This window comes from Clavelina lepadiformis, chromosome 2 (genome assembly GCF_947623445.1).
Source record: "Clavelina lepadiformis chromosome 2, kaClaLepa1.1, whole genome shotgun sequence".
Classification (NCBI taxonomy): Eukaryota; Metazoa; Chordata; class Ascidiacea; order Aplousobranchia; family Clavelinidae; genus Clavelina; species Clavelina lepadiformis.
The window spans coordinates 19918288-19943838 of record NC_135241.1 but is presented as its reverse complement, the minus strand read 5'-3'; the positions used below and the strand labels follow the sequence as shown (position 1 = coordinate 19943838).

Here is a 25551-nt window from a genome sequence, read left to right as displayed (position 1 = left end):
TTGGCCCAACCTCCGCAATAACTTTTCGCAAACCACTTTGAAGCAGTTTTTCTCTTTTCAAACTCTGTGCCACGGTACACTACTACTTCGGCTTGAAAGTTTTCCAGTTGTGCCGTTAAAGTTTTAAACAGTATTTATAATTGTTTACGGTTTTAAACGACTTCTTCACAAAACAATCACTGTAACGTAGGCGGCATAATTGCACGGGTCCTAGTGTAAGTTCGTATAGGTCTAACGTTGGTAGGTATAGTTCTTTTTCTGCATGAGCAACGATATAGTGTAGTGCCTATACAGCACAAGAAAAAATTTTTAGTATCCGCGTTTTAAAGTTTAATTTGTAAAATAACGGACTTTAAAGCAACATTTTATGAATTACAAATTGCAATGGCTAAACACATATTTTAGTCATTTATTGGAGACTCCTTAAGTGGTAGAACTAGTAATCAAAGTAACTTACTTGTATTTTTGTCACTGGTATGTGCAAATTACAGTAGACAGTGAATCGCAGCAATTTTTTGAAGTTTACTCCACTAGTCCAATACCAACTGGGTTGCGATAATGTGAACGTTGAAATAAAACCTCATCAGTTCATATTTTTTTATTGGCAAAAAATTAAACCTAACCTATATTCTAGCAATACATGAATTTATTCTATCAAAGCCATATTTTTTCTTGGTCGTTGTTGGGATAGTTTCAAGTCAAGCCTTTTTCACCCAAAGACGATTTTACTGCAAGAGCTGGGCCATTAAAATTGTTGTTTGGTGAAAACAGTTGGACCAAGTGTTTTTGTGGCAAAACCTAATATTGTAGTCAAATGAAGAGAATTTTGGTTGAATAACGTTTAAAATTCCAATTATCTCCAGTTGCAGCTTTACAAAAAACGCAATGCTACACATGTGCTCTTAATGTAATTAAGAGCATTTTATTGGTAAAATAATGTGTTAGCACCATCCGACAGCACAAAAGCACTAGCAGATGTGTTTGCGCGGTCATCATCTTGCGAATAGATTTTATGTTTCCTTACTTCATTGGCTATGAGTTCAACAAACGTAGGCCAAATTCTCTCGCGAGAAACTTCTGTTTGAATGTAGTTCTTGTTCCTTTAACCTCTATTGCGCGGAATAGCCTAATTATTGCAAATATACCCATAATGTACAGAAACAGAACAACAAAATTTTTGTGCGTTTACCTCACACACCACAATAATCAATCGTTAACATGGAGTTTCTGAAACAATATGTGATTCCCATTCGTTTACCATCTATTAATTAAACCGACCGTTCGGAGCAAGTCGATAAGAACTAAAATATCGAACACATATTGATAATGTCGGGCACCCGCGTACAATAGGATCAAACAGAAGCGTGCGGCCATAAATAGACATTGTTATTCGTCGTCACGTCCTCGTCAAGATCTGTACATTTATTGACATTAAACTGAACAGAAACGCCAACTAAATCAAGGTGAAATGCCAGATGGAAGACGTGCTTACGCGCGCTTCCGAATAATTCGAACCAAAAACGTAATCGATATACAGTACACTGTCTATTGTGATATCAATGATAACTGCGATTAATGGACAAAAGCGATCATAGTTTTCATATAAGCAAAGAACTTCCGAGTACTATGATTTATCTCCTGGCGCCGTCGCTTTTACGTTGACAACAAAGTAAAAGAGCAATCATTTATCGCACGATTCGACAATTTCTTTGAAAGACGTTGACTCCACAGCGTCGTCCGCTGCCCATTCTAAGCTCATTATTGCTGCCCTTCCAAGGACAAAAGAGATTCGACTGTCTCCAGGGGAACCCCCTTCTGTGCATCCAACGGCGCAGTCGAGCCATCCTCCTGTGTTACGTAGATTGTTCCGTCCTCGGCTTGGGAGAGGGTAGTACCGGGCTAGTGTAAAAAAGTGTGGGTTATTTTGCGCGGATGAAAATGAAGATTAAAGTGCGTGAAAAACAAGTTGTTTGCCAAATATTTGAGTTGAATGACTGCAGAAGAATAAGTTTGTTGTCTATTCTACTTCAAAATTCATATGGCGTTGTTCTTTTTCGTGTATACAACACAGTAGTAGCATCGAAATTACGTCACAATTACGAAATTATTAAGTCATCGAAATCGGTCCCACAGACGCAAACAGCATTAAATCTGACTGCGTATCAAAAATGCCGAAGTACTGTAGTTACACTGTTGTTGTATGTTGAAACGATGGTGATTTGCACTATGTAACAGTGATTAAGGAAATATCGTCAAGACCACCCGGAATTCCAAGAAATTGTAACAATTCCTTGCAACCTAACTCCCAACTATTGACGTCATTCTGTACCTAACAGTGCATCTGGTAATAATTTCACGCTGCTGCTGTTGACGATGCAACTACAAGTCACTTGTTATATCGGTTCCAGGTCAACAGGCTTCACGAAACGACGTGGTGACATACAAAACAACATGGAATGTTGTTATGAGTGTTGACGCGATAGTCCAAAACACGTCTTATGACGACAAAACCTAATATTTTTCTGTCTGACGTAGCAGGGGAATATTTGATGAAAGAGCATACTATGCGGCGAGCCAGGAGCTTTAGAAACGTCATAATACTTACTTGTGACATCACAAGGCCTTCTGGTGTCTGTATGAGAGTGTAACCTTCAGGGACCTCGATAAATTGTTTGTCGTCCCCGGTTCCAATCTGTATTATCTGGGTACCGCCGTTATCCGCTTCGCCCTCTTCCGCCGCTACGGTTGCGGTAGTGGCCTCGGCAACAGCCTGGGACTTTCCTTCTTCCGAGGACTGGCCGTCCGCTACCGGGATTTCGTCGGTAGCGCTAGTGATAAAGTACAAAAGTTGTCAACGCATATCGACGACAGGGCCTATGACTGTGTTCCGTTCACAATTACAATCATGAAAAATATCAGCATTCACGTGAATGCAAGACGTAGCATAGTACATTAAGTGCAATCCAATAGTAGTAGAATAAAAACAGATATACAAGAACGTCGTTGACGCACACGTTAGGGTGAGCTTTAAAGTAAAAAAAGGTGAAATGAAAACCTTTGTTGTTGAGTGGTTGTCTGGTCGACATCCATAGCTTCAGTTCCATCCTCTTTTGTCTAAAAATCACTTCAAGACATGAAAATGCCGGGCTTTATTACTATCACAGAGCCCTTTGTTTAAAGTTAAGCAATTTTACCGTTTCTGTTGTTTTTGAGGCTTCTATCGCGGGTAATGATGCTTCCTCAGGGTCACCAGTGGTTTGTTTCACATCGCTGGTTCGTCCATCCGTTACTGTTTCTGAGGTTTCTGCAATTTGAATTGTTTTTATGTAAAACTTAGCATATGAAGTGCCTCAACTCAGTGACATACTAATTGTAATAAGTGATGGAAACAAAAACCGGTCTTGGTTAACAGTTTACCACTGTATAACAAATTAATGACTTATGCGATTAAAGATGTAAATATTTAAACCAAAGTGCCAGAGCAACTGGACTGAGTGAGATGTGCCCTTAGAGGAAAAGCTTGCAGATTCTCTTTGAACTGTCTAATTATAGCTTCTATTCTTGGAGGTAGTTGTAAAAAGTGGGCAATAAAATGTGCTTTAAACAATAACTTCTGCTTGACTAAGAATTTGTAAGCCTTCAGAGATTAATTAGCTTTCTAATTATGTGTGACAGAGGTTTACAAGTGCTGGGCACTTGTTACGTCTCATTAAATTTGTAAGAGTGTGTAGTGGGGAAACAAAACAACAAATCAGTGCCTAATGCAATAGTAAGAGTATATTTTCCAGAGCACAAAACAAAAGTGAAACATAAATAATTAAAAGTTTTTTACTGATCTGTTGTATGGAGAACTTCATTGTTTGCTTAAGAAATGCAGTGATATATATTTCATGTACGTTTACAGGCTAACACTATTTATTATGCAGTTGTTGACATGAACCACATGATTTTATAATTAATTAATAGGGTTATCAGCAGTTTAATGAAAGTAGGTAATTTTAAAGATAGAGGTAGATTATTGCAAGTGCAGAAAAAGGTTATACCTGTAGCTTCTTGAATTCCATTTGACTTCAGCACTGCAGATGTAGTCTAAAAAGTAAATTCGGATTAAACATTTATCAACAGCAATAAGGTTTACATCACCTGCTGGATTTAGAAGAAAACATTTTATAAATAAAAATACGCATGTCATAGAGACATTTTATTTCAATGTGCTGCAGCGGTAGTTGGCATTATAATGCGGTATACGGCAATAAGTAAATGTGTAAATGTCAGTTCCCATGACAGGAGGGAGCAGGCCAAATACCTATTGTCTTAATTCTGATTAATTTTCTCTTCTTGGTATTGATTGATGCATTAATTGCAGCAGGTTAATCTGGACACATGTGAACCCAGTTGAACAGATGCTTGCCTTTTTATTGATTCCAATTATTGAGTACTGAAAACGATATTGCACTGCAAATACTTAAATGAGACGAATTGATAAAGGGCAAGTACTTCCGTAATGAGAGCTGTTATAGGTTAATCGCACTTCCTCTTCCTTCCTATTTTTGCTTAAGTCCAATGTCGGAGCAGAGAAAGAAAAATGGGGCAGAAATAGAAAAGGTGTTTGAAATAGAAATAGGCCAACGGGAGTTGTCAGTATTAATTTTATGCATACAGTGTGGAACGTTTATCAGAGCCAATGCAGTGATTTAAAAAAAAATTTTCTGTCTTTTCCTATAACGTTTTTTCAATGATAAATAGGTTTGTTTATAAAATAAACAGAGAAGTGCAGCATGTTTACAGTCGCACATTCCTCACCACAGCCAACAAACAAATTTGCGCAGAATAATGAAACGTATTTAAAGGATATGTAACAAGCCCAAAGGGCTACTCGTGTCAGAAATATTTTCGAAACAGGAAACCGAGGTAGCAGACTCAGGTATTCTTCACTAACTTCCGACCAGAAATTAAGATAAGAAATATATTAAAAGGCGACAAGCCAAACCGGACAGGGCTTACATCAGATTACAATGTTATTGTTGAATTTTATTCACTTAGGTCCATTGTACGGCTTTGCTCGGCGATTACAATGGAAACTTGTTACTACTTCTGACATTTTTGACAAGTGCAAGTCAAAGAGAGTTTTCATTACATAAAGCAGCCACTTTTCTATGTTGATCGACATGTTGAATGGAAAACAGAGGAGGTGACATTTAAACAATTCCATTGACTTGCATATTGAAAAATATATCAAATATTTTATGCCAGAAAAAATTTTCATTATAAAAGTTTTCTAGATCTTCAATACATTTAAACCAAAACGAAATTTTAAATAGGATTACCCATCAGCAAAATATGCAATTTTTCACTTAAAATTGACTCCAAGTTTTGCGGAATGACATTTAATGGTCCTCAGAAATGCAAAAATAGTTAAACTGAAAGCAACGACCACATTACAACGGACCCTGGAGGGATGTAAAGATAATAGTGGTATTTTACAACAATTTTGGCAATTTGAGGACAAAATTACCACTCTGCCGGTGCTTTATTAGATTTGGAGTGTAAAGAATGTATTGTGAGTAAAAGGGAATTTCTCAATGCCTATGTAAGCATTCTCATAAAACACACAGTGTTTTGTAATAGTGATAACGTGAATTGGTAATAAAATATTTCCAGTTAAAGAAAATCGGGGATAACTTTGAGGTGTGGTGTCAAAAAGCAAAGAAGAGCATTTAAAATAAATTTACACACAAGATTAAATAGCTTGGCAAACAAATTAACTCATCTCTCCAACGAGGGGGCCAGTATTAGCATCAGAACACTAAAATAGAACCTTGAACACTTAAGCTTAATTTCTATGGGCGGGAGTAGGGGCAGGTCAAAGAAAGAAAAAAAGCAATGTAACTTCAAAGTTGTTTTGAGCACATTCCTCACTAGACCATTGTCATAATACCATTTGTGGGGTCAGGTTAGGTTTCTACACAAGAACCAAGAGGCCCGGTTGAAGAAGTTTATCAAAACAAAGGCTCAATTGCGGCAATGAATAGGGAGGTAAGTTAACAATCTGAAAGTGACTTGTTAGGTGTGAAATGCTCACCTTAGTACACTGACTTGAAGGATTTGGTATTCAGAATACATATGAAATCCGTATTTGATTATGAATTAACAGAAGTGGTAATTACATATTTGTTTTTTGTTTTAAACTCTTTTTGAAATTTTAACCGCGATGCACAATATAGTGGCACAATCAAGATAAATTGATCTGATGTTCAGGAATTTTTAAGTACTTTGTATTGTGATTTACTGCTGTATTGAGTAAGTGATTAAAAAAATAAATAGGTCAGGATCAAAAACCTTTTTCTGCATGGTTACGAATTACTACCCAAAATCAACAGAATGAAAGGAATATTTACTATATGCGTCGTTCTTGCAACATCTGGGCTGAACTTTGCCCAAAAAGTTGAAGCTGGAAAAAGTATAAATGGATCCTGTAAAGAAGGATTTAGGTAATTTGCTGAGATTTACATGGTAACAAAATCGACAATGTGTTACTGTTTTCTAAGCACTGGATTGACATGTGATAAGTGGTTCATGTTCAGTAAAGGAAAACCCATTAAGCTACAAATTAGTTTAAGTGTGCAGATTATGTTTAATTAAAAACAGCATAAATGCTTAAAAAGCTGTCGTAATAAAAACCGATTATTTCAAATGTAATAAGCGGTTGTAGAAATATGATCATATAACAAAACGAGACAGGTGGCATTAACACATAGAAAGCACAATTGCCTCACACGGGACAATGACATGAACTGTTATTGTACGGTAAACATGATGTGAAAAGGGAGAGAGATATTGTTGTTGAGATTAAACTATTGTTTTTGCAACCTAATTCTTAGCTCAAAAAAAGTGACATGTCTGGAAATAGATATCTTTTATTTCAATTGATCTGTCTTATCACACTTCAATGCTCAGAGGTGTCAATTTTTCCACCAAGTTAATTCCTGATTTTACAATAAGATTTGCTTTAGTTTATGCTTGAATATATTAATCCAACACTATGCCGCAATGCATGAACATGAATGCAAAACCTTGACCAATTATGAAATATTTGACCATTGACTTCCAGTAAATTCAATTAAAATTATTATTTGTAAAAAATGCAACGTTAAGTATTTCAATTAAATCTTTGCGATAGTATTAATAACAAGTAATTATAAGCCTAAATCCTGATAAACTTTTAAGGTATCAAGAGAATTTTGGGTGCACTGATATTGATGAATGTGCTGAATTAGCGCCATGTAAGATAGGACAGTCTTGCCGCAACCTGTGGGGAAGTTATATTTGCATTTGTCCACATGGGTATAAATATGATGCTGCAACAGGTAACTGCAAGAATTCGTTTATCTCCTTTCAAATTTGGTTATTGCTTGGTACACATGTTAAAGCATGCATTGGCTGGAATTAACAAAATCGCAATATTAATTTCAAAAACTTCTTAGGGCTTTGTGAAGACAAAAATGAATGTGAGATGGGATATTGTGGCAATGGAGAAAAGTGCATCAACACTGTGGGCTCCTTTAGATGCCTATGTTCACCTGGCACCACCAAGGTGACAAAAATAGAAATTTAACTACAATAGGACATGACAATTTTTCTTGGGATTACTTACACACTGTGAAAATTTTGATCTTTTACGGTTGGTTTATTTCAACAGATTGGCAGATTTTGCCGTGACATAAATGAATGCACTCAATCTCCATGTGAAGACAACCAATACTGCATTAACACCAGAGGAAGTTATATGTGCCGATGCAAAATGGGTTTTACGCATATTCTTGACAATATTTGTGAAGACACAGATGAATGTACTCAAGGAATGTGCAGAGGTAACGAAATTATACAGTTTTCACAAAGAAAAGCACAGGACAACACTGTCCATGATTTAATCACACATAACCTGCCCTATTATGAAAATTTAGGATTCGCCACAGCAAGCAAACAGATCTTTTTCATGATAAAGCAGGAATATAAAAGATATAGTGAAATACATAGGGTGTAAGGCACAGAACGATTTTCTTTGCATTTAATATTCTCTTCTCAATGTGAGAAAAATGTTCACAGAAATTAATGTTGCATAAAGCACACCTCGAAATCCAGTTAGTAACAGCGTGACCAAAGTATCTTCAGCAGACACGCAAGAATGCCAAGTAGATTACCTCATACCTTAGTTATGGGCATAAAAGATTAGCAGATTAGTGTGGTTAAAACACTGAAACCAAATTTTGTTCCGGCCATAAGCCTAAGTGTCTTGGGGTTGCACAACACTGTGAATACGGGGCAAGTGAAGACATATTTCTTGACATTAGTGTGTCAGATATATAGCACTGCTCATTTGTCCGTATATAACTGACCTCACATGTCCTTTCACACATGCACAGATCACTCACTATTATAACACTGTGTTAAAAAATATTAAATATGGCCTTACTTTCAATACAAATGCATGTATGTATATGACTCTGAGCCAAAAAAGCCTTTAGTGATAAGTAGGGCGATTATTTTTTGACTAGTCAAAAAAAGTCAAAAATTTGTCAAATTTATAGCGTTAGGTCAAAAATTGACAAAATTTTTTACAAACTGCATTGTCATGGTGTCGCAGAGGTTTCACTGTCAGTGAACTTTTCATTTTACACATTGTAGCCTACTTTATACTGTTGTAAATGGCCCATTGTCTACTTATTGTGAATCATAAACCATTAAGTTAAACAATTAGGTTGATATGGTGTGATGCTCAATACACCTCAAAACGAGTAAAATTTTTGGTAGGTCCTAAGTCATTTTGCGGTAGCTGTAGGTTAAGTGCAGCTCTTGCTTCGGTTTTGCTTTAGATACTTCATGTATCTTTAGTTTAGTGTATTGAATAAATTGAACAGTTTTTGTTGTGTCTTAGCTGCAGTTTTTTGGCAGTGATTTGTAATTAGCTCATTTCTCTTTTCAGAATAGGCTAGGTCTGTGTTCAGATTTTTGCCCTTCTGTTAGACTACAATAAAGTTTTTTAATGTCAAAATTTGTCAAAAGTTTCAATTTTTAGGTCAAAATTTTTCGTTTTTTAGGTCAAAAAATAATCGCCCTAGTAATAAGTAATCTCAATTTCTGAACAATGCATTTATTATTCTAACCACCAGATGAGGCAGATTAAAAATATGTTAAACCACAAAAAGGCTTAAGTCCTAAGCTCTTACGCTCCAATTATGAGCTTATAGTACATAGTAAGGACAAGTAAAATTCATTATTGGGTTAATGGACACTAGCCTTTCACAAAAAATGCACTTATAGTTATATTAGCAGCATCATTAGCATTGATTGGCGAAGCCTAAAAAACTACAGCGGTGCAGATAAGGGTAACATACTTTCATATAATCCCATAAATTGTTTCATAAAATTGTTTGCAGGTGCTGGTGAGGAATGCCGTAACACTGTCGGATCGTACGAATGTGTTTGTCGAGCTGGATATGGCAAGGACCCATCAACCAATGGCAGATATTGCACTGACATTGATGAATGTAAACAAAATTTTTGTCCATCAAATTCTGAATGCATCAACACACAGGGAAGTTACTTCTGCCGTTGTCACAGAGGGTTTTCAAAACTGTCAGGTATAGAACTTTGTTTTGAGTAAAATTTTCCAAGGTTTTGCTTGGTTACTGGATAGAACTTAATGTTGATCGAGAAAAATGTAAACAGCCACACACAATGCGCTTTGATACTTGAGAAGTTAAACTGTCATTGATATGGCTAATCACTCATTCAAAACAGCTTAATTTGTTTGATTAGCCATCCGGAAATGTTCAAGCGCTTTCATTTTGTGTCAAGAGCAGTTCAAGAAATCTGCTTTCTTTGGCTCAAATCATGTTCAAACCCAAACACTTCAGATTAAAAGATCTTAAGATCTAAAAAAAACTTAAGATAGCCACTTACAAAAAGCATCGAAAATTTACTTCACACACAAATTGCAAAGCATTATTTTGAAATGATTAAATACATCTCAAAATGATTTTAACAGCACTGCCCAAATCGGAGATATAACTTGTTTGTTAAGCATACAGACAGCATCAGTCATATATTTATTTTTAGCCAACAATGTTTACTTTTAAACAAAGTCTAACAATTCATGTCAAATTTATAAATCATCTTGTGTTGCCTTTGCAAATAACTTTCCTATTTGGCCATTAAATAATACTCTACTTGACAGGATGTGGTCCAAAATAAGCTTTGATGCCCATGTGTTAACATTTATCCAATGCCAAGCGAAAGACTGTTTGCTTTTTGTCGAAAGCAGCTTTAGGTTATTTTGGTGAAATGTTGTAAACGACATCGTCAATCCCAATAACTTTGACTATTTGCTCAGGCTTGTGTGTGGACAACCAAGAATGCAGTTTGGGTGAAGGAAGCAAGTGCCAATGGAGATGCAAAAATACACCAGGATCATTTGAGTGTGAATGTCCAGATGGGTAGGTTGTAACCAATGATTTCAGATAGAGTATGTTATGACTGGAAGTTGTTCTGCATACTGTTAAAGACAAAACATGTGATCGGGCAAAGACTTTTTTGTTTCAAATGTGGTGCAAAGAAATCTTGATAACCTGTCAGATTTCAGAATCAACAAATCATTAACATAAATATAATTTCAAGATATAACCGAAATGATTACGCATGCATCGACAAGAACGAATGCGATGGACAAAAGATGTGCAGACGTGGAGAAACCTGTGTCAATATTCACGGTGGATATCGCTGCATAGAAGCCCTCACTTGCCCAAAAAGTGGCTTCTACCGTAAACTGATGACAACCGATGAGTTTGGCTATCGACAAGTCACCACAAATATCTGCAGAAGAAAGAGATGCCGCCGCATCACCAGCAACAACACTGCCTACGCCGAATGCAGAAGTCAACCGTTGAGTGTGTCATTTCACTATGTTGATGTGACCAGCGGATTGCAAACTCCGACCAACCTTCTAAAAATTTCATTTCCTGCCAGAAGACGGCGCCAGGAATACCATTTCTCCATCCCACAGGGTGACATGTCACTGTTCAACCTGCACCAGCCTAGTAGATACAGGCCAATGGCATATCTGCGTTTAAACAAGGAAGTCACCGGCCCTGCAGAGTACGCAGTGAAGGTGGATATGAGCACATACGACAAGCGAGGCAACATGAGAGACAACCGAATGCTCACAATCACAGTTATTGTATCAGAGTATGATTTCTGAAAGCATTTCAGAAACAATGGAACACAAGATAGTCTCATTTCATGAAAGGGAAACAATGGTTACTATAGTTTGAATAGCCATGATCACTGTAATGAAATGTAAATTCTGTAAACCTTTACTACATCAGTCACACACTGCTCCCATGGATTTCCTCAATTATTTCTTCTCCGCCCATAAAAATTATGCCTCCTTTCGTAAGCATGAATTCTGAGAGACGTGTTCCATAAAGGCCTATTCAGCATATATTTATCTTGCCCTTTACTGTGTTTATGAAGGTGTAGCTTATTTTGCTGAGGACTTGCTATGGGCAGATGATGATTGTAATTGTTAAACCTGTTCCTCACATGAAGACTTAAAATTTCTACAAAAACAACTGTCTGTGAGAGCAGGAAATGTTTGAAAAATTAAGGGGAACCCAAGGTTAGGTGCCCATCAAACAATCGAAAGTGGACCCTGTTTTATTTTGTGACAATGGCATTTGTGATACCTCACTGTCTGTGTAAATGTGGATGTACATCAGTCAAGTATTTGATTTTAAAATTATGTGAAAGAATAACTGACATATTGCGTGCATAGCCTTGTGTAGACAAAATGCATTGCATTTTTGCATACTGAAATGAAAGTATCATTATTACTAAGCATTTGGCATATCACTATGTGTAACGCTGTTGTAGCACAAAAAGTATACTTCCATTTTGTATTTTTATAAATTCATATATTGTATAACCATTTAACTTATTACAGATCAGCAATGTCCTATTATACTTTACAATGCATTGTGTAATATTTGTGAAATATGTTCATTAAAGATATACACACAATTTGCTTTAACAAGTACACAACCCATTTGTTCTGTACATACCATTACTTAAGCATAAGAATTTGATAGCAGATGGTCTAACTATGACACTAAAACAATTAACCAAGCTATTTTCTATTATTTTTATAGTGTTTCACTTCATGTGTAAGTAGTCACTTTATTATTTTAGTCTGATTACGTTCTAAAATAAAGCAGAAATCCACCATGAAATTAGTAAACCTTGTTAAGTAACAGTAGGAACAGGGAAGCCCACCAAACAGGAAGGATACAGTTACAGATAAGTGTGGCTGTAAACAAGAGTGGTTATTCTGCCATGCAACATTACCTATATTAAACGTGCCACAAAAGAATTGACGCCTTTTGTCAGGGCACCATAAAGGATTACCAGACAGTGACTGCTTTTCAGGTTTCACTCAGGCCCCCACCACGGAAGTTTTCACAACAATTCATGCAGTTTTCAAAGGTCACAGAACACAGGCGACAAAAACAGGCTTACTCAATTACTTATGCTACAAGAAGGCAAATTAAGAGGAAGAGAGGAAAATCATCTCAGGAATTCTTAACAAGTTATGCTTGAGTGGAAGTTGGTTTCCTGGAGGCCCCATGTTAAAACATGCCGAACAATACAGAAGCCATGAAAAGGCGTTTGGTAAAGGCGGCCTGATGACAGCCAAAAATGGTATTGTTCACAACTTATTTATGCATTTTCTTAACCAACCAAGCAATAGTTATGGTTGTGGTTGATAACTTTGATGATACCAAAAAACCTGCCATACCACTGGTAAGACTGATCTGCTTGCAACAACTACAAAAATGTTTACAGACACTGACAACAGCCTAGACCTCTCAAATAACTAATTTCATTTAAAAAAAAGCATACACATCAAGGCTAAATTAGCCGTGCAGTTAATATTTACACAAAAGTTTAGGGCATTTGACAGAACAGAAACGTTTTCAGTACTAGTATAATAAAAATAATAAATACTTTCCCTAGTAATATATCAGACTTATACCTGAGTGTCAGTGGCAGCTTGAGCTTTTGCGGCAGCAGTCTCTTCAGAATCGATGAGATTTATGAATGCATCCTCCAATTCATCTTGATCCAAACCAAGTGACTCTGCCAGCTGAAAAGAAAAAATTAGCAGGAAATGAGATCGACGAGAACTGAAAAATTTTCAAGACAAAAACAATCAAAGATAAGAGAAAATACGTTGATTTTACCAAATGAAAAGTAAAAATGACATTAGGGCAAACAGAACAGCTTAATGTGTTTTTACTTTTTTTTATAAAAACAATACAAATAGAAAAGGAATTCAAAATGACGTAAATCACAACCTAATCAGGTAATATTATGAAGTGAACGAAATATGATGACTACACACACCCACAGCCCACGGGAAGTGACTGGACCCTAAGTGACGTTTAAGATTTACTGCTACAGATTGACATGACTCAGTTATAGGTTTTCACCAAGCAACGCTTGGTACCACTGGGTTAGAGCTGACATTTTAAAAATACTTAAGTGCAGTTAGCAATCCAAACGTTGTATTTTATGGTTCAATAAATTTAGTATTTACACTCTGTAAAACTTGGATGAAAGTCTTCAGTATATCGATAAGGATAGCAAAAACATTCAAATGAAATTCATTCATTGTAACTGTGAAGTTGAGGAAAGTTGACAAAAAAATGTGGATCAAGTATATATGTTTTTTTTTCTGCGTCAGCAAAACAACAGCACCACTGTTTCAATATCGCAACAACAAAAACCTGCAAGACAACGGTGTGTGAATGGGATGTAAAAGGAAATAGAAAATAGATAGAAAACTGCCAAAACAAAAAAGTAGAATCACAAAAAAATAAAGAAATTGAGCAAAACAAAACAAACCATTAAAAACAAAATGCAAAATATACCTTTTTGCAACGAATTTTGATGAAGTTTTTTTTTTCGTTTTCCAATTCTTCTTCTTTACCTTCATTTTTCTCAACTTGCGATTCCTTTTCATGTGAGAGAACTTGCTTGTACTTTTCAGTTAAACGTGAAACATAGCGATGAAGTACTTCATATTCTTTGTAGACATCAGCAAAATATACACGACTCATCTTATTTTTCTCCACCTTAAAAATGATGGAAAAATGCTAGTAAACAATACATTTGGAAATACTTAAATTAAAGCACGCGTGAGGTTAGCATATGCAAACAGAACGAAGTTAGCTTCCAAGGAGTTTGTCAACAACATGAGATTAAAAAATCTTTACAAAATTCAATAGAAAACCTTCATAACAAGGAATTCCCACAGTGAAAAGACTCTCGCAAGGTGGGGAAGAGCAACTTCCATAATCTCCTCTTCAGAACAGGCACTGAGAAGTTCACGTAATCTGTTCTTCCGCCTTGTGGATATAGCTTGCTCAACTGAGGTCAGGGCTGGTTTTTGAGGCTGATAAAATAAAATGTAGCATAACTACTATTTTCAAGATGTAGTTGTAGTCTGAGAATTGGTTGTAATACCATTATCACATTTATTCAAAAGGTTGGCTTGTTGACATGACAAACAGCATTTGAGCATTTGTTACTAGCATGTTTGCTTCTGTTTTACAATTCTATGACTTAACGACAAATGAACGAAGTTAGGTTGTTTGAATAATTTTAAGTGAAGCTGTTTGAATAAATGCAAACTGATATTTCATGTGGCCAATTTGTATTTCAGATGTGCTTACAGCAGTATTTTAAATATAGTTTAAAAAGCCACGAGAAAAAACTATTCTTGTTGCGGCAGTGTATCTTATTTGCAATAGGGGAAGAGGGCCAATATTTGGCCCATCATGTACAACACATATGTATGACCGAAACTTTGCTTTTCTGAAATCGCCACCAATTCTGATAATTGACAAAATCACCCGCAATGAAGAACACTGCATTACATACTTGGCAGCCTGTTACGTGGGAATTACAATTTAGTCTATATGCTGATCAATTCAACCCTAAAAGCCAAAGTTCAAAAATTAGGCAAGTTTATCCATTTCTATTTGGTAAACATTAGCAATTAGGTTGAGGTCCACAAAATCTAGGACTTGCTGAAAACACGAAAATAAAATATCAATTTAGTAAAACAAATAGTACCACAATTGATAATCTTGCATTTGCTAGTTCTTCATCTTCAAAAAATTCTTGCTCTCTTAATTGTTCTATTTTTCTTGCATAAGATGCTGATCGTCTGTACGCTTTGTCCAAGACATTCTTATTTGTAGAGCCTAGAGGTAGTAAACGAGACCAAAAACAATGAATAAGCAAAGAGAGCTGTTATTACAAGAAAATACATGAAAGCGGACAGCAGTTAAAAGGAATCACGGCATGCACTTTAGATCAGAAAATGTAACATAAACTTTGCAGACAGGGATTTACCTGGTGGACGTCCTCTCCTCGCTGGGAAGTACTGAGGAACAGGAGGAGGTCTTGGTAGGATTTTCTCGGATCTCCCATTATCTTCCTCCCCATTTTCTGGCCCGGGTGATAGATAATCTTTCTGATAATACGGCATTTTTGTCGTACGACCGTATCTACAAAAACAACAGAACAATTTGTCATGCAATTTGCTTGTTGTTGTAACACAACTTAATAATTTACCACAATCTGCACCCTTGGCTCAATGCTTAATACAACTTTTATTGATATGGATAACTCAAACTGTCAACGTAGGACAGACCCGACGAAATACTGAAGTGCAGTATTCAACAGAGATATTTTAGTAAGACAAACTGAACCATTTTGTAACCTGGTCTTAGCAGGAGGACTGTCATCTGCAGCTTGTACAACAGCAGCAGGTCTAGCTGTAGCGTTATCATCGAATGACTTTCTGGGACGACCTCTCTTTCGCCCCTGCATACCATGGACAGCAGCAGTGGCAGTTGCAGCTGTACGAGCACGAGACGAACTGGCAGGACGAAACACGAGACGCACATTCGGATTTTCCTAGCGATGTAATTTATGACTTTAAGCAATAAATGAGTCTGCATAGGCATTATGTTGAACACAATGACAGACATTTACCTGCAAAGATTTTAGTTGATCGGCGCTGATTTGTGACTGATGAATCCTTATCACCTGACTTCCATCCTTTCCAACTTCTATTTTTGGCATTAAATTTGCAAGAGCTGCAGGTATCTCTGGCTGAAACAGTTTATTATGTTATTTAGTATTTACAATATGTTAAAAATGTAACCACTGTATAGTAACTAACAAAATTCTAAAATGCTGTACTTTTTACACAATAGAAGCCCCTTACGCCTTACGGTGACCACATCGTTTTGGTCATTAACACAAGAATGGTCGCAATACCTGAAGCTGCTATACCCAAACCTAAATCGACATGATTAATTTTAAAATGATAAAAAACATGGTTAGTTCCTTGCAGCATAGCTGCATGTTTCATGCCAAAAAATCTCAAACTAGAGTTTTGCCATAGGAAGGAAAATGAAAACCGTTTTATACATCCATATCAACTGTCACATGGTACACAGTAAGAATGTAAAAACATACAGACCAGCACAAAAGACAAAGTAAGAGTTGAAGGGTGTTGCCTATGAAACAAAGCTCCAATGCAATGTTGTATTGCTTGAATGAAAAAAGAAGTGAAGCCAAAAATTGGCCATAACTCATAATAATATCTAAAGTCTGGTCATATTAACAAAGATAGTTATATGGACAAAATTTGGGACTATAACAAAATGGTCATAGTGAAGGTATGCCTGCAATAATAAGATTATTCTCATATTTTAGACTCTTGTGTAGGGCTTTAAAAAACCTGTTTCCACCAATCGGAGGCAGGTTGGTGTTTTTTGCCTGGGAATTCCCCTGGCAGTTGGCGCATTTCAGAGTTTTAGGTTGCAAGAAAAACTTTGATAGAAATTGGCATGAAAAAGTAGGAACTGTGTGTGTTTAGGTGCACTAATCCACTTTTGACTTTGGGCCTATGTAACGAGATGTAGATATTTTTTACCATATTCCAGTATGAGATAGTATCAAATAAGCTTAGTTTACGTGCAAAATTTCAGGGATCTCCACAGAATGATTTTAGAGTAACTGCATTTTCAACAATTTTACTACCTTAAGAAGTAAACAAAGAAATTAATCCTTTTTGAAAACTATACTCTTCCTAAAAAGGGTTTGGTCATATTAAGTGGCTTCTACTGCATATGGTAGTATATTCAAAATACAAAGTGCCTTTTACCAGTTTACACAAGAAAAGCAAAGATGCAAAGTTTTACATGAAAACAAACATTATGTAATATAATACAACTAAAACTAAACAAACTGTACAGTACTACGAAATGATATATAAATAATATACATACTCGTTTTGGAGCTGGAGCTGTGTTTTTAACCGGCATTTTCACGACCTGGGGCTGCCCATTTCGAATAACTATTTTTTCTTCGTACCTGTTTTGTGAATATATTGTTATCAATCTTCACTATTAAGCTAGTTACTGGCGTTAGTTACCAAGAGACAAAAAGAAAACACTAACCTAAAACCTTCTGGTAGCTCCGATTTGGAACTCATTTTGACACGATTCTAAAGGAATTATTCTTTTATGAAAACAGAACTGTAAAAATTTAAACTAGAAGAAAGGATGATGCTGTTACTGGTTGAGAAAATAGTGAATCTTTAACCAAAAAATACATTCACAAAAACAACATACCAACAAGTTTTGTGCCTTGATATATTCTTGCTGCCTGCGAACATTATCAGCCAACGTCTGTACGATCTGCGAGGCATTTGTGTTTGGTGAAGCCAGGTTTACACTACTTGCCAAAGTTGAAACAGCAGTTGCTAATTCAAAAATCACATCCGTTTTAAAAAAGGGCAACAAAGGGCTTAATTAAACATGGTGACTGGTGCTGTGGCACATACAGTACAAAACACATACCAAACATAATTAGGACAAAGTGCCAGAAATAACAACAGGATTTAACAAAACTGATGATTATTTATAGCAGACTTTGGAGAAATTTTCAAGTGCCACAAATACCTGTTGCTGGTGTAATGACTGCAACTGGGTCAACAGCTGAAGATGCACTAGTATCCATCATCACAACATTACCATCTAGTGGTTGACCGCCAGCTGTACTTTGTTGTATAAGAGTTGTTTCAGACGCAGTGACTGCTTGGCTAGTAAATTGGCCAGAGTCTGTTGCAGTTCCATTCTTCAATGACAGTAAAAGCAGTTTGCATAAATTGCAAAATTATTTCTATGTTTTATGACGTTTTACTTACTTTGAGGGTAACCACCTTAAAATTGACAACATCTGCAACCCCATATACACACGCACTGACACACCTGCTCTATCATAGCAAGTTGTTGTTCAGCTTCTTGCTCTGCAAGATGTTGCTGTAAAGCTGCTTGCACAAGCGCCTGTTCTTCTGGACTAAGGTCAGACTGGTTGATCAAAGTACCATCGGCTGTGTAAAGCACAGATGGATTGGCTGGGTCAAACTGCAATGATGTTGTCACAACCTGAAATAAACAAGTTAGGCTGTTAAGTTTGAATGGAATGTCAAAAATGCACTAGACATTCAAAGTTACAAACGCACACATAAGAACGTGCTCAATAATTTTTTAAAGAAAACAGTGGTATGCACTTCATGCCTTTATCATGTCACGTCTTAAGATTGAATTTTTAAATTTGCATTTGAACCATGGCTTCTGAGGCATTTTAAAGAATAAATGCAAAGCTGACTTTAGTTCCCAGGCAGAAAATTTCAAAGAAATTATGTAATAGAGAATAATTTTCATAAACCACGCTCACTTTATAGGCACTTAATTCAGTAGAGTAAGCAACACAAATATATATGTTGTGCATTGGTGATTTGTGGTTTGGTTAAGCTAGTTAATGCTTGTGCATTTTGTGTTTTATGAAATTGCGGTAGGTAATCATTGATCAATAATCATGGTGTGAAAATTTAAATGCAGCAATGGTAGTATGGTAGTAAGTGGAAGTAATTGACGGAAAAAGTTGATTAATGTTTATGATTGTGCAAAAAATGTCCAACCAATCTCAGCGTTGCATGAAACAAAGCAACCATTAACACTAGAGATAAGACAAAATCAGAGTCCGAAAAATCTGATAAATAACTCCATTGAGTACTTGATCATCATTAAACTATGTACGTCATAAAACGTTTAAGGCACCCAGGTTACTGTTTTCCATTCTATAAACTTCAAGCATAAAATAGTGCATTTAGATCTTTACACGTTTCTGTTGTTCCTAAGACATCAACAAACCATGAACGTGAGACATTACAACTGCTATACAAGCTATGTGTGTCTTCACGGTATCGGCAAAAAGCCATGGATTATTGCTGCCTCGACAGTTTACAAATGTGATGTATGGCCAATACCTAGATAAGTTAATTTTTCCTGTATTATTCTATATTTCTTAAGTTAAAGACAAAAAATATTGTAAACGCTATTTACTATGTAGCTTTAGCTGCATTAAGTTGAGTTGAAGCTATCACCAAAGAACAGCCAATATTTTTCGCAGCCACTATTTGCCGAAAAAGAATGATGTGTTCCAAGCTATTTCTTAGTTTCTTGTAAACCAAACTTAACTAAATCTTCCTTCAAGTTTAAATCTAACGTCAATCAAACCCTTAATAACTAAAATCAACTTTTTGCATAACCATTCTCCTAACCGCCTAACTTTAACAGTGGGAAAACAAATCTTAAAATGAAAATTTGGCAGCACATATCTATGTATCGTAATGTACTAAACAAAAATTGTAACAATGGTGTTTACCGCCAACTGCACACATTTTAGAGAGAAAAAATATATCTTTTTTGCACAATTACCCACAAATGCTTTCGTACAAACACTGCGTTTGCAGAGATATTTTGCCAAAATCCTACATTTGAAAACTTACTGCATTGTGCCGCTTGCTGAATTCGTTGTTTTGACTATTAAGTAATTACTTAGTCCTGATCCTAGTCTGCGAAACCAATGACGATAGATTTTATGTTTCCACAAAAGCGAATATCGATGCACCGTCAAATTGCACAAGAAAATACCCAGCAACTACGGGTGTGAACGTTACATCATTGTAAGAACGTAGGCTACTGAAACGAGCGGACTAATCTTGTTTGTTTCTTAAAGGTGCTTGAATGAGGAAACAACAATCACGTTAGCTTACTATTTAAACGATTTATGTATTTAAATTTTTTTATTGAAATCTACTTACATGCAAACACCGACATGTGTGACATCATCGAGTATTAACCAATATATAATTAATCCATCGAACCTGAGTATTGAAAACAAGTCAATACTCGACCGAGTAAATGCACTCGGATTCGACTTGGTCCATCCCTAATTAACACATACACTAAAATGAAATTTGTACCCGCAGTCAACTGACATATTTGTTTGCATACAGCAATTACTACATAACCTGGGGTAATTATAGTAATCACAGATAAGCAAGCAACTTGAATCTAAGTGGCTAGTATGATTTGTCTGGTAGCAATGTGGTCAGCAATGTTTAACACGAATATTGTTCTGTTAATATACATATTTAAAAATAGCAATAGTAGTATTTGTAAAAGTATAATCACAATGCTAAAATATTATAATCACACTCCAAAACAACAGACTAACACTTGAGGTATGATACCATAGATATTTTTTCTATTGTATACAAAAGTTATCCGAAAAATGCATTCGACTACGAATTAGTAAAATATGTAGACGGCAGGGTCTAGAGACACCAAATTTTCATAGATACAACTCAATACCGGAAAAATTGTAACGTCCTTTGATTTTTGATTAACCCACCCGGGAGGCACGCCAGGGTCTGAAAACCTGCCCCAGAACCCTTCTCTCTGGCCGCTATCGAGAGAAAAAAGCATGCATACGCTTGCGTACGGATCCAGCACGAAAACCGACGTCAAATTTGTTAAACTTTTCACTAAATTACTCGATATATGTTGGGTTCATTTTGACAATTAAAACACTTCTAACATGGCAACACTCTTTCCAACCGTGAAATCGCTTTCTGTTTAACTGCAGTAACTAGCGAAGAAATCGGAAAATGTAAGAGCCTTACTCTGGCCGGCAAAGCAAAACAAGCATGCAAGCACTGTTGCAACATTGCAAATCACACCCTCTTGTAACGTCACAATTCCCAGTCTGACTTAATATGTGATGTATAGGCAACTTCAACTAAGTAACAATATAGCCTACCTCCTGACAGCGCTAAACAACAATAAGCATAATTGAAAATAAACACGCTAATATCATGTTTGAAGGTTTTGGTTGGGCGTTGATTTTTTGTAAGTGAGAAATTTCACCGTACGTACAGGTACATTATGTCGCCTGTTATTAAAGATTGACGCCTTAGTGGAGAGGAATTGACAAAGTAACAACGATATTACTTTAATCAATGGGAGGTAAGTAAGACACTTTGGAACACAGCGGATGAACATACAACGCGCTGCATGAGGAGTATCTGTGGCTGGGCAGAGGAAGAGAAATTAAAGGAATCATTTTAGCAAAGGAAAGGTGCAATCCAGAGGATGGAGGGCAACCTATTACATACATAATATACATGTATCAGTAGACCAAACATGCAACATAGAAAATGATACACAATTGTCGACTTCTCAATATAATCACATAGCAAAAGTTACGATTTCAGAGTCAAAAGAGTGTCTTGCAGCTGACATCGCCTTGTCCGGTCAGAATAAAAATTTGCTTACTTGTTCCTCTTCCTCAACTCCTGCTGCGGCAGCTTCTTCAGGCGTCATGGTAACATACTGCACTTCCGAGCCATCACCTCCCTCAACGCTTGTAAATGCTTTCGATACAATATCGGTTGTGTCTGCATCATCTGCTACAGCTCCTTCCTCCGATGTTTTTTCTTCTACAAGATCAACAATATATAAGTTTAGAACTTGGCATAAACCATTTTGATTTGCAGTTTCATGTTCACAACCTTTACTTTTATTTAACTTTAATACTGAGAGTAATACTTTAATAATGAACTTGAGAGAAGTGATAAGTTGGCAAGGCCCGAAATTAATTCTTTAAACATAAGTGAATGTTTACAACATACTGTCCATTGCCGAGACAGCTTCTTCTATGAGTGCATTTGCATCCAGAGTCACTTTTCCCTCTACTGTTTCCGCTTCTGCCATGATACCAAATGTTTCTAAAAATTATATACAAAAAATTTAATTTAAAATCCAATTATTGTTTCACTTTAACTAGCAAAATATATAATACTGTATATAGTGCACATTATATGACTCAAATGTGCAACATAGCAGTAAAGAAACAGCAGTATTAGTTTGGAATACTAAATTTTTCAAGTGTGTGTGAAATATGTGTGCATTGGTTTATATATATTTGTGATCCCCCAACTGAAAAGTATGACAGATTTTAATGAAAAATCGAGTGTGCAAAGACGCAAATTTTGGAGTTCACTAAAGGCACAATTCTATGTTTATTTATTATAAATTGTCTTTCAAAGAAGCAACATTTATTTGTTTGTTAATTACAAACAAACCACCAACTATGCCCTTCTTGTTTATTACAAACCAACGTTTCCATGGGATTGCACCCATATAGAACTGAAGACTATTTCTAGTTAATTCCAGATAGCCTTTAGTTAAAAATAAGCGACTAGAAGAATGGGTATACAAAAAGTTGCGTTTAGCTATTTAGGGTTCAATTGAAGTTAAATTTAGGTTAATTTGTTATAACATAATAAATCCTTTCCAAGTTACTGTCTGGGTAGCAAATTTTTTTCATTCATTTCCTATACATAACAATGGAAATTGTCGATCCATTTTGGTTCTTTTTAAAATTGCAGGCGTTTCAGGCATCAGATTTTAACGATTTCACTCAGCTAAATAGCATCTAAATTCCTTTACACAATAAAGAAAAAATATTAAAAACATGTTGCCTAGTTCTTATTTTACAGCAGTTTGAATGCTATGCACTGGTTCGATATGGTGTCTAGATATGTGGTTAGCGAAGCATACAACGTGAAATGTGTACAAGGTATTTGCAGCGCATGTAATTATAATAATTCAGTTCATTTTTCCTGCTAGTCTATTATTTTAAACTTTCCTTGAAATGCAAGGCACAAATAACATGTGTAACACGCTGCAATTACCATGCAAACTTTAATGCATTTCATGTCACTACGACTGGAAAGCAAGACACTTTTCAACGAGATCTCAGTGTGCAGGACAACCTAAATTGGTGTGAACGAGTGCAAGATGTGTTGCAAATTGGAGCAATTTGCAGTCAGATAATTGGTGTGAAGATAAAAAAATTCGGCATACATGTTGATGAATCTCCTGCATGCAGCTGATCCACTATGGCCAACTTGAGCAAAGTCTTTAAAAGCTGATACCCAGAACGCTTGCAATTTAAAAAAATCAAAGCGGGTCGACAATAGACCCGTTCCAGGTTTATCACTAAGTGGCAACATTTTCGCATGAATTGCAATCGTAAGAGTTTGCAAGGTATCTGCAGCAGGTGTAATTAAAAGTAATCCCAGTTTATATTTACTGCTGGTCTATTTTTCACCATGAAGTTGAAATTCAAGGGGAAAATTACATGTGTAACATGCCACAGATACCTCGCAAACTTTTAGGCATTTCATGTCGCATGCTTTGATGACCACATGTCTAGACTTCATATCATACAAGTCCAGTGTGTAGAATTTAAGCCACTGTAAAATAAGAACTAGACAACCTTTCTTGGATATTTTTTCTCTACTGTGTAAAGAATCTCATACGCTACCTAAGAAAAATCTTTGCAAGCCGATGCCTAGAAGGTTTGCAATTTAAAAAAAGAATCATAGTGGGTTGACAATTTCCATTGTCAAGTATAGGCGATTGAAAAAACCTTGCCACCAAAAACAAGATTCCAGTCGAACTCCGGAAATTCTAGCCTATTGAGTTACATTAACGAAAAATAGCTTCAAGTTTTTTCCAGGGTAATAGTGACAGCCAAAAAAATTACAGCCTACCATATACCACTACCATTAGAGACAAATTTGATTGCAATTTTACGAGGAAAGTGAGCACAGAGTTATACTTAGGAATGCACATTCTAGTACAACAAATCATAAAGAATCGAATCTCAAAAGATTCGAATCCAATTTTCGTATTTTTCCCAAAATTTAGAAGCCGGTTTTATATCAAGATTGAAGATTTTCCTTGACAAGTGCAAGAGATGTTGTCGTCGAATGTTATTTCAAATTCCAAAAATATGTGGTGGGTGGGTTAATCGTCATAAATTAAACATGCGTTATGTCACTTTGACGATTGTAAACTTGCTTGAACCATAATAATTTTCTGAGCTTATTGCAAGCTCAAAACAAAAACACTGCCAATGCTTAATATTTTTAACTTTTATGCTGTTCTAGAATAGGATTCGAAATTCTAGACCTGGAATAAACTATTCTACTGTAGAATAGTCAATTATTCTGTATTGTACATCCCTAGTTACACTTTGCATGTAATATTGTCTAGGCTTCATGACATATAGCCTACATACGGTGGGCCTACCGTTATGTCAGCAGAAAATAATTTGTTAACTTTATATGAGTTCAAGGAAGCTGTATTTATTAATGGGCTAGAGTTACACTATGCTAATTAATTGCAAACACCTTCTGGTAATATTTGCATTGATGTACTGTTATTTATAAGCTAGTTCAGAGGTTCATAATAAGGTAATCGTTGACAATTGAACAGTAATATCATGTTTAATTTGTTTTTTTTTGTTGCAGTATAGACTAAACCTTTTAATATATTGGAATATTTCAGTAGTTAAAATAGGCTATGTGGATGCATGTTAGATCCAGTTTATGTACTTCGTTAAAAAGTGGGTTCTTACCGGTACAAGATAGCCTACATAAGTTGCGTTTTCTTATGTTAAAATGAAGCAATTCACCAGTGTAAAATGTACATATCATATGAAGCGATGGTGGTGCACAGATGCATCATCAAAAAGTTTGACACTAAATATATTTAAATTGCTACTAGATAACGCGGGAAGGCCTCAACCGTACTGATGGTTTTTTAAAATAAACAATGTAAACTTTTCCAGAGTACCAACAACAACCCTATAACTAGTACTTAAAATATACAATAAATAGTAAAAATCAAAACATAGCTAAATCTTATTTTATTTACCTTATTTATCACTCTACTGCTTCAAACTTTGAAAATTTTTCTGGTAATTATTCAACCTTGGAAAGCTGGCACTTTGCATACGCAGAGAGAAAATGGCAAGGGACTACGGGTGCCAAATAATCCGTCCCAACTGAGAAAGACTTTGTGATGACACTCAAAAATTACGTTGCAACCTACGATTAGACCGGGACGTATTGGGTTTGGAATTTGAAGAAGTTTGTATTTACATTTGTATTGAACGCATCAAACTTGAATGATTCACATGATGTATTTA

At 35.9% G+C, this 25551-nt stretch overlaps 2 protein-coding genes across 6 annotated transcripts; one reads left to right on the top strand and one right to left on the bottom strand.

Moving 5' to 3' along the window:
* Window positions 1-1407: 1407 nt before the first annotated feature.
* On the bottom strand, window positions 1408-25428 carry LOC143446594 (uncharacterized). Of its 4 annotated transcripts, none has more exons than XM_076946308.1 (20): window positions 25278-25428; window positions 22181-22276; window positions 21825-21988; window positions 18411-18587; window positions 18102-18276; window positions 17772-17902; window positions 17598-17644; window positions 17427-17511; window positions 16123-16242; window positions 15848-16044; window positions 15478-15632; window positions 15196-15326; window positions 14351-14512; window positions 13989-14192; window positions 13091-13201; window positions 4044-4089; window positions 3195-3304; window positions 3056-3114; window positions 2606-2828; window positions 1408-1899 (listed from the first exon to the last, which is right to left on the bottom strand). In XM_076946308.1, exons 2-20 carry the CDS (start codon window positions 22260-22262, stop codon window positions 1759-1761), a joined length of 2520 nt encoding a protein of 839 aa, XP_076802423.1. In that variant the 5' UTR covers window positions 22263-22276; window positions 25278-25428; the 3' UTR covers window positions 1408-1758. The 4 variants fall into 4 exon arrangements, with proteins under 4 accessions (XP_076802423.1, XP_076802420.1, XP_076802422.1 ...); XM_076946305.1 differs by lacking the exon at window positions 25278-25428 and adding an exon at window positions 24979-25108; XM_076946307.1 differs by lacking the exon at window positions 25278-25428 and adding an exon at window positions 25036-25072.
* LOC143446595 (uncharacterized) lies at window positions 5750-12078 on the top strand. Of its 2 annotated transcripts, none has more exons than XM_076946309.1 (8): window positions 5750-6036; window positions 6325-6491; window positions 7228-7367; window positions 7485-7594; window positions 7700-7871; window positions 9438-9641; window positions 10394-10496; window positions 10678-12078. In XM_076946309.1, the coding sequence occupies exons 1-8, from the start codon at window positions 6025-6027 to the stop codon at window positions 11255-11257; spliced, it is 1488 nt and encodes a 495-aa protein (XP_076802424.1). In that variant the 5' UTR covers window positions 5750-6024; the 3' UTR covers window positions 11258-12078. The 2 variants fall into 2 exon arrangements, with proteins under 2 accessions (XP_076802424.1, XP_076802425.1); XM_076946310.1 differs by having other exon boundaries at window positions 5753-6036; window positions 6381-6491.
* Window positions 25429-25551: the final 123 nt, after the last annotated feature.

Coding starts and splice junctions, on each gene's coding strand:
- LOC143446594 (XM_076946305.1), bottom strand. CDS start 25,057: ATGATATGTACATTTTACACTGGTGAATTGCTTCATTTTAACATAAGA. Junction 16,045..16,122: donor ATCAACTAAAATCTTTGCAG/GTAAATGTCTGT, acceptor TTACATCGCTAG/GAAAATCCGAATGTGCGTCT. Junction 15,633..15,847: donor AGTCCTCCTGCTAAGACCAG/GTTACAAAATGG, acceptor TTGTTTTTGTAG/ATACGGTCGTACGACAAAAA.
- LOC143446595 (XM_076946309.1), top strand. Junction 7,368..7,484: donor TAAATATGATGCTGCAACAG/GTAACTGCAAGA, acceptor AAAACTTCTTAG/GGCTTTGTGAAGACAAAAAT. Junction 7,872..9,437: donor TACTCAAGGAATGTGCAGAG/GTAACGAAATTA, acceptor AATTGTTTGCAG/GTGCTGGTGAGGAATGCCGT.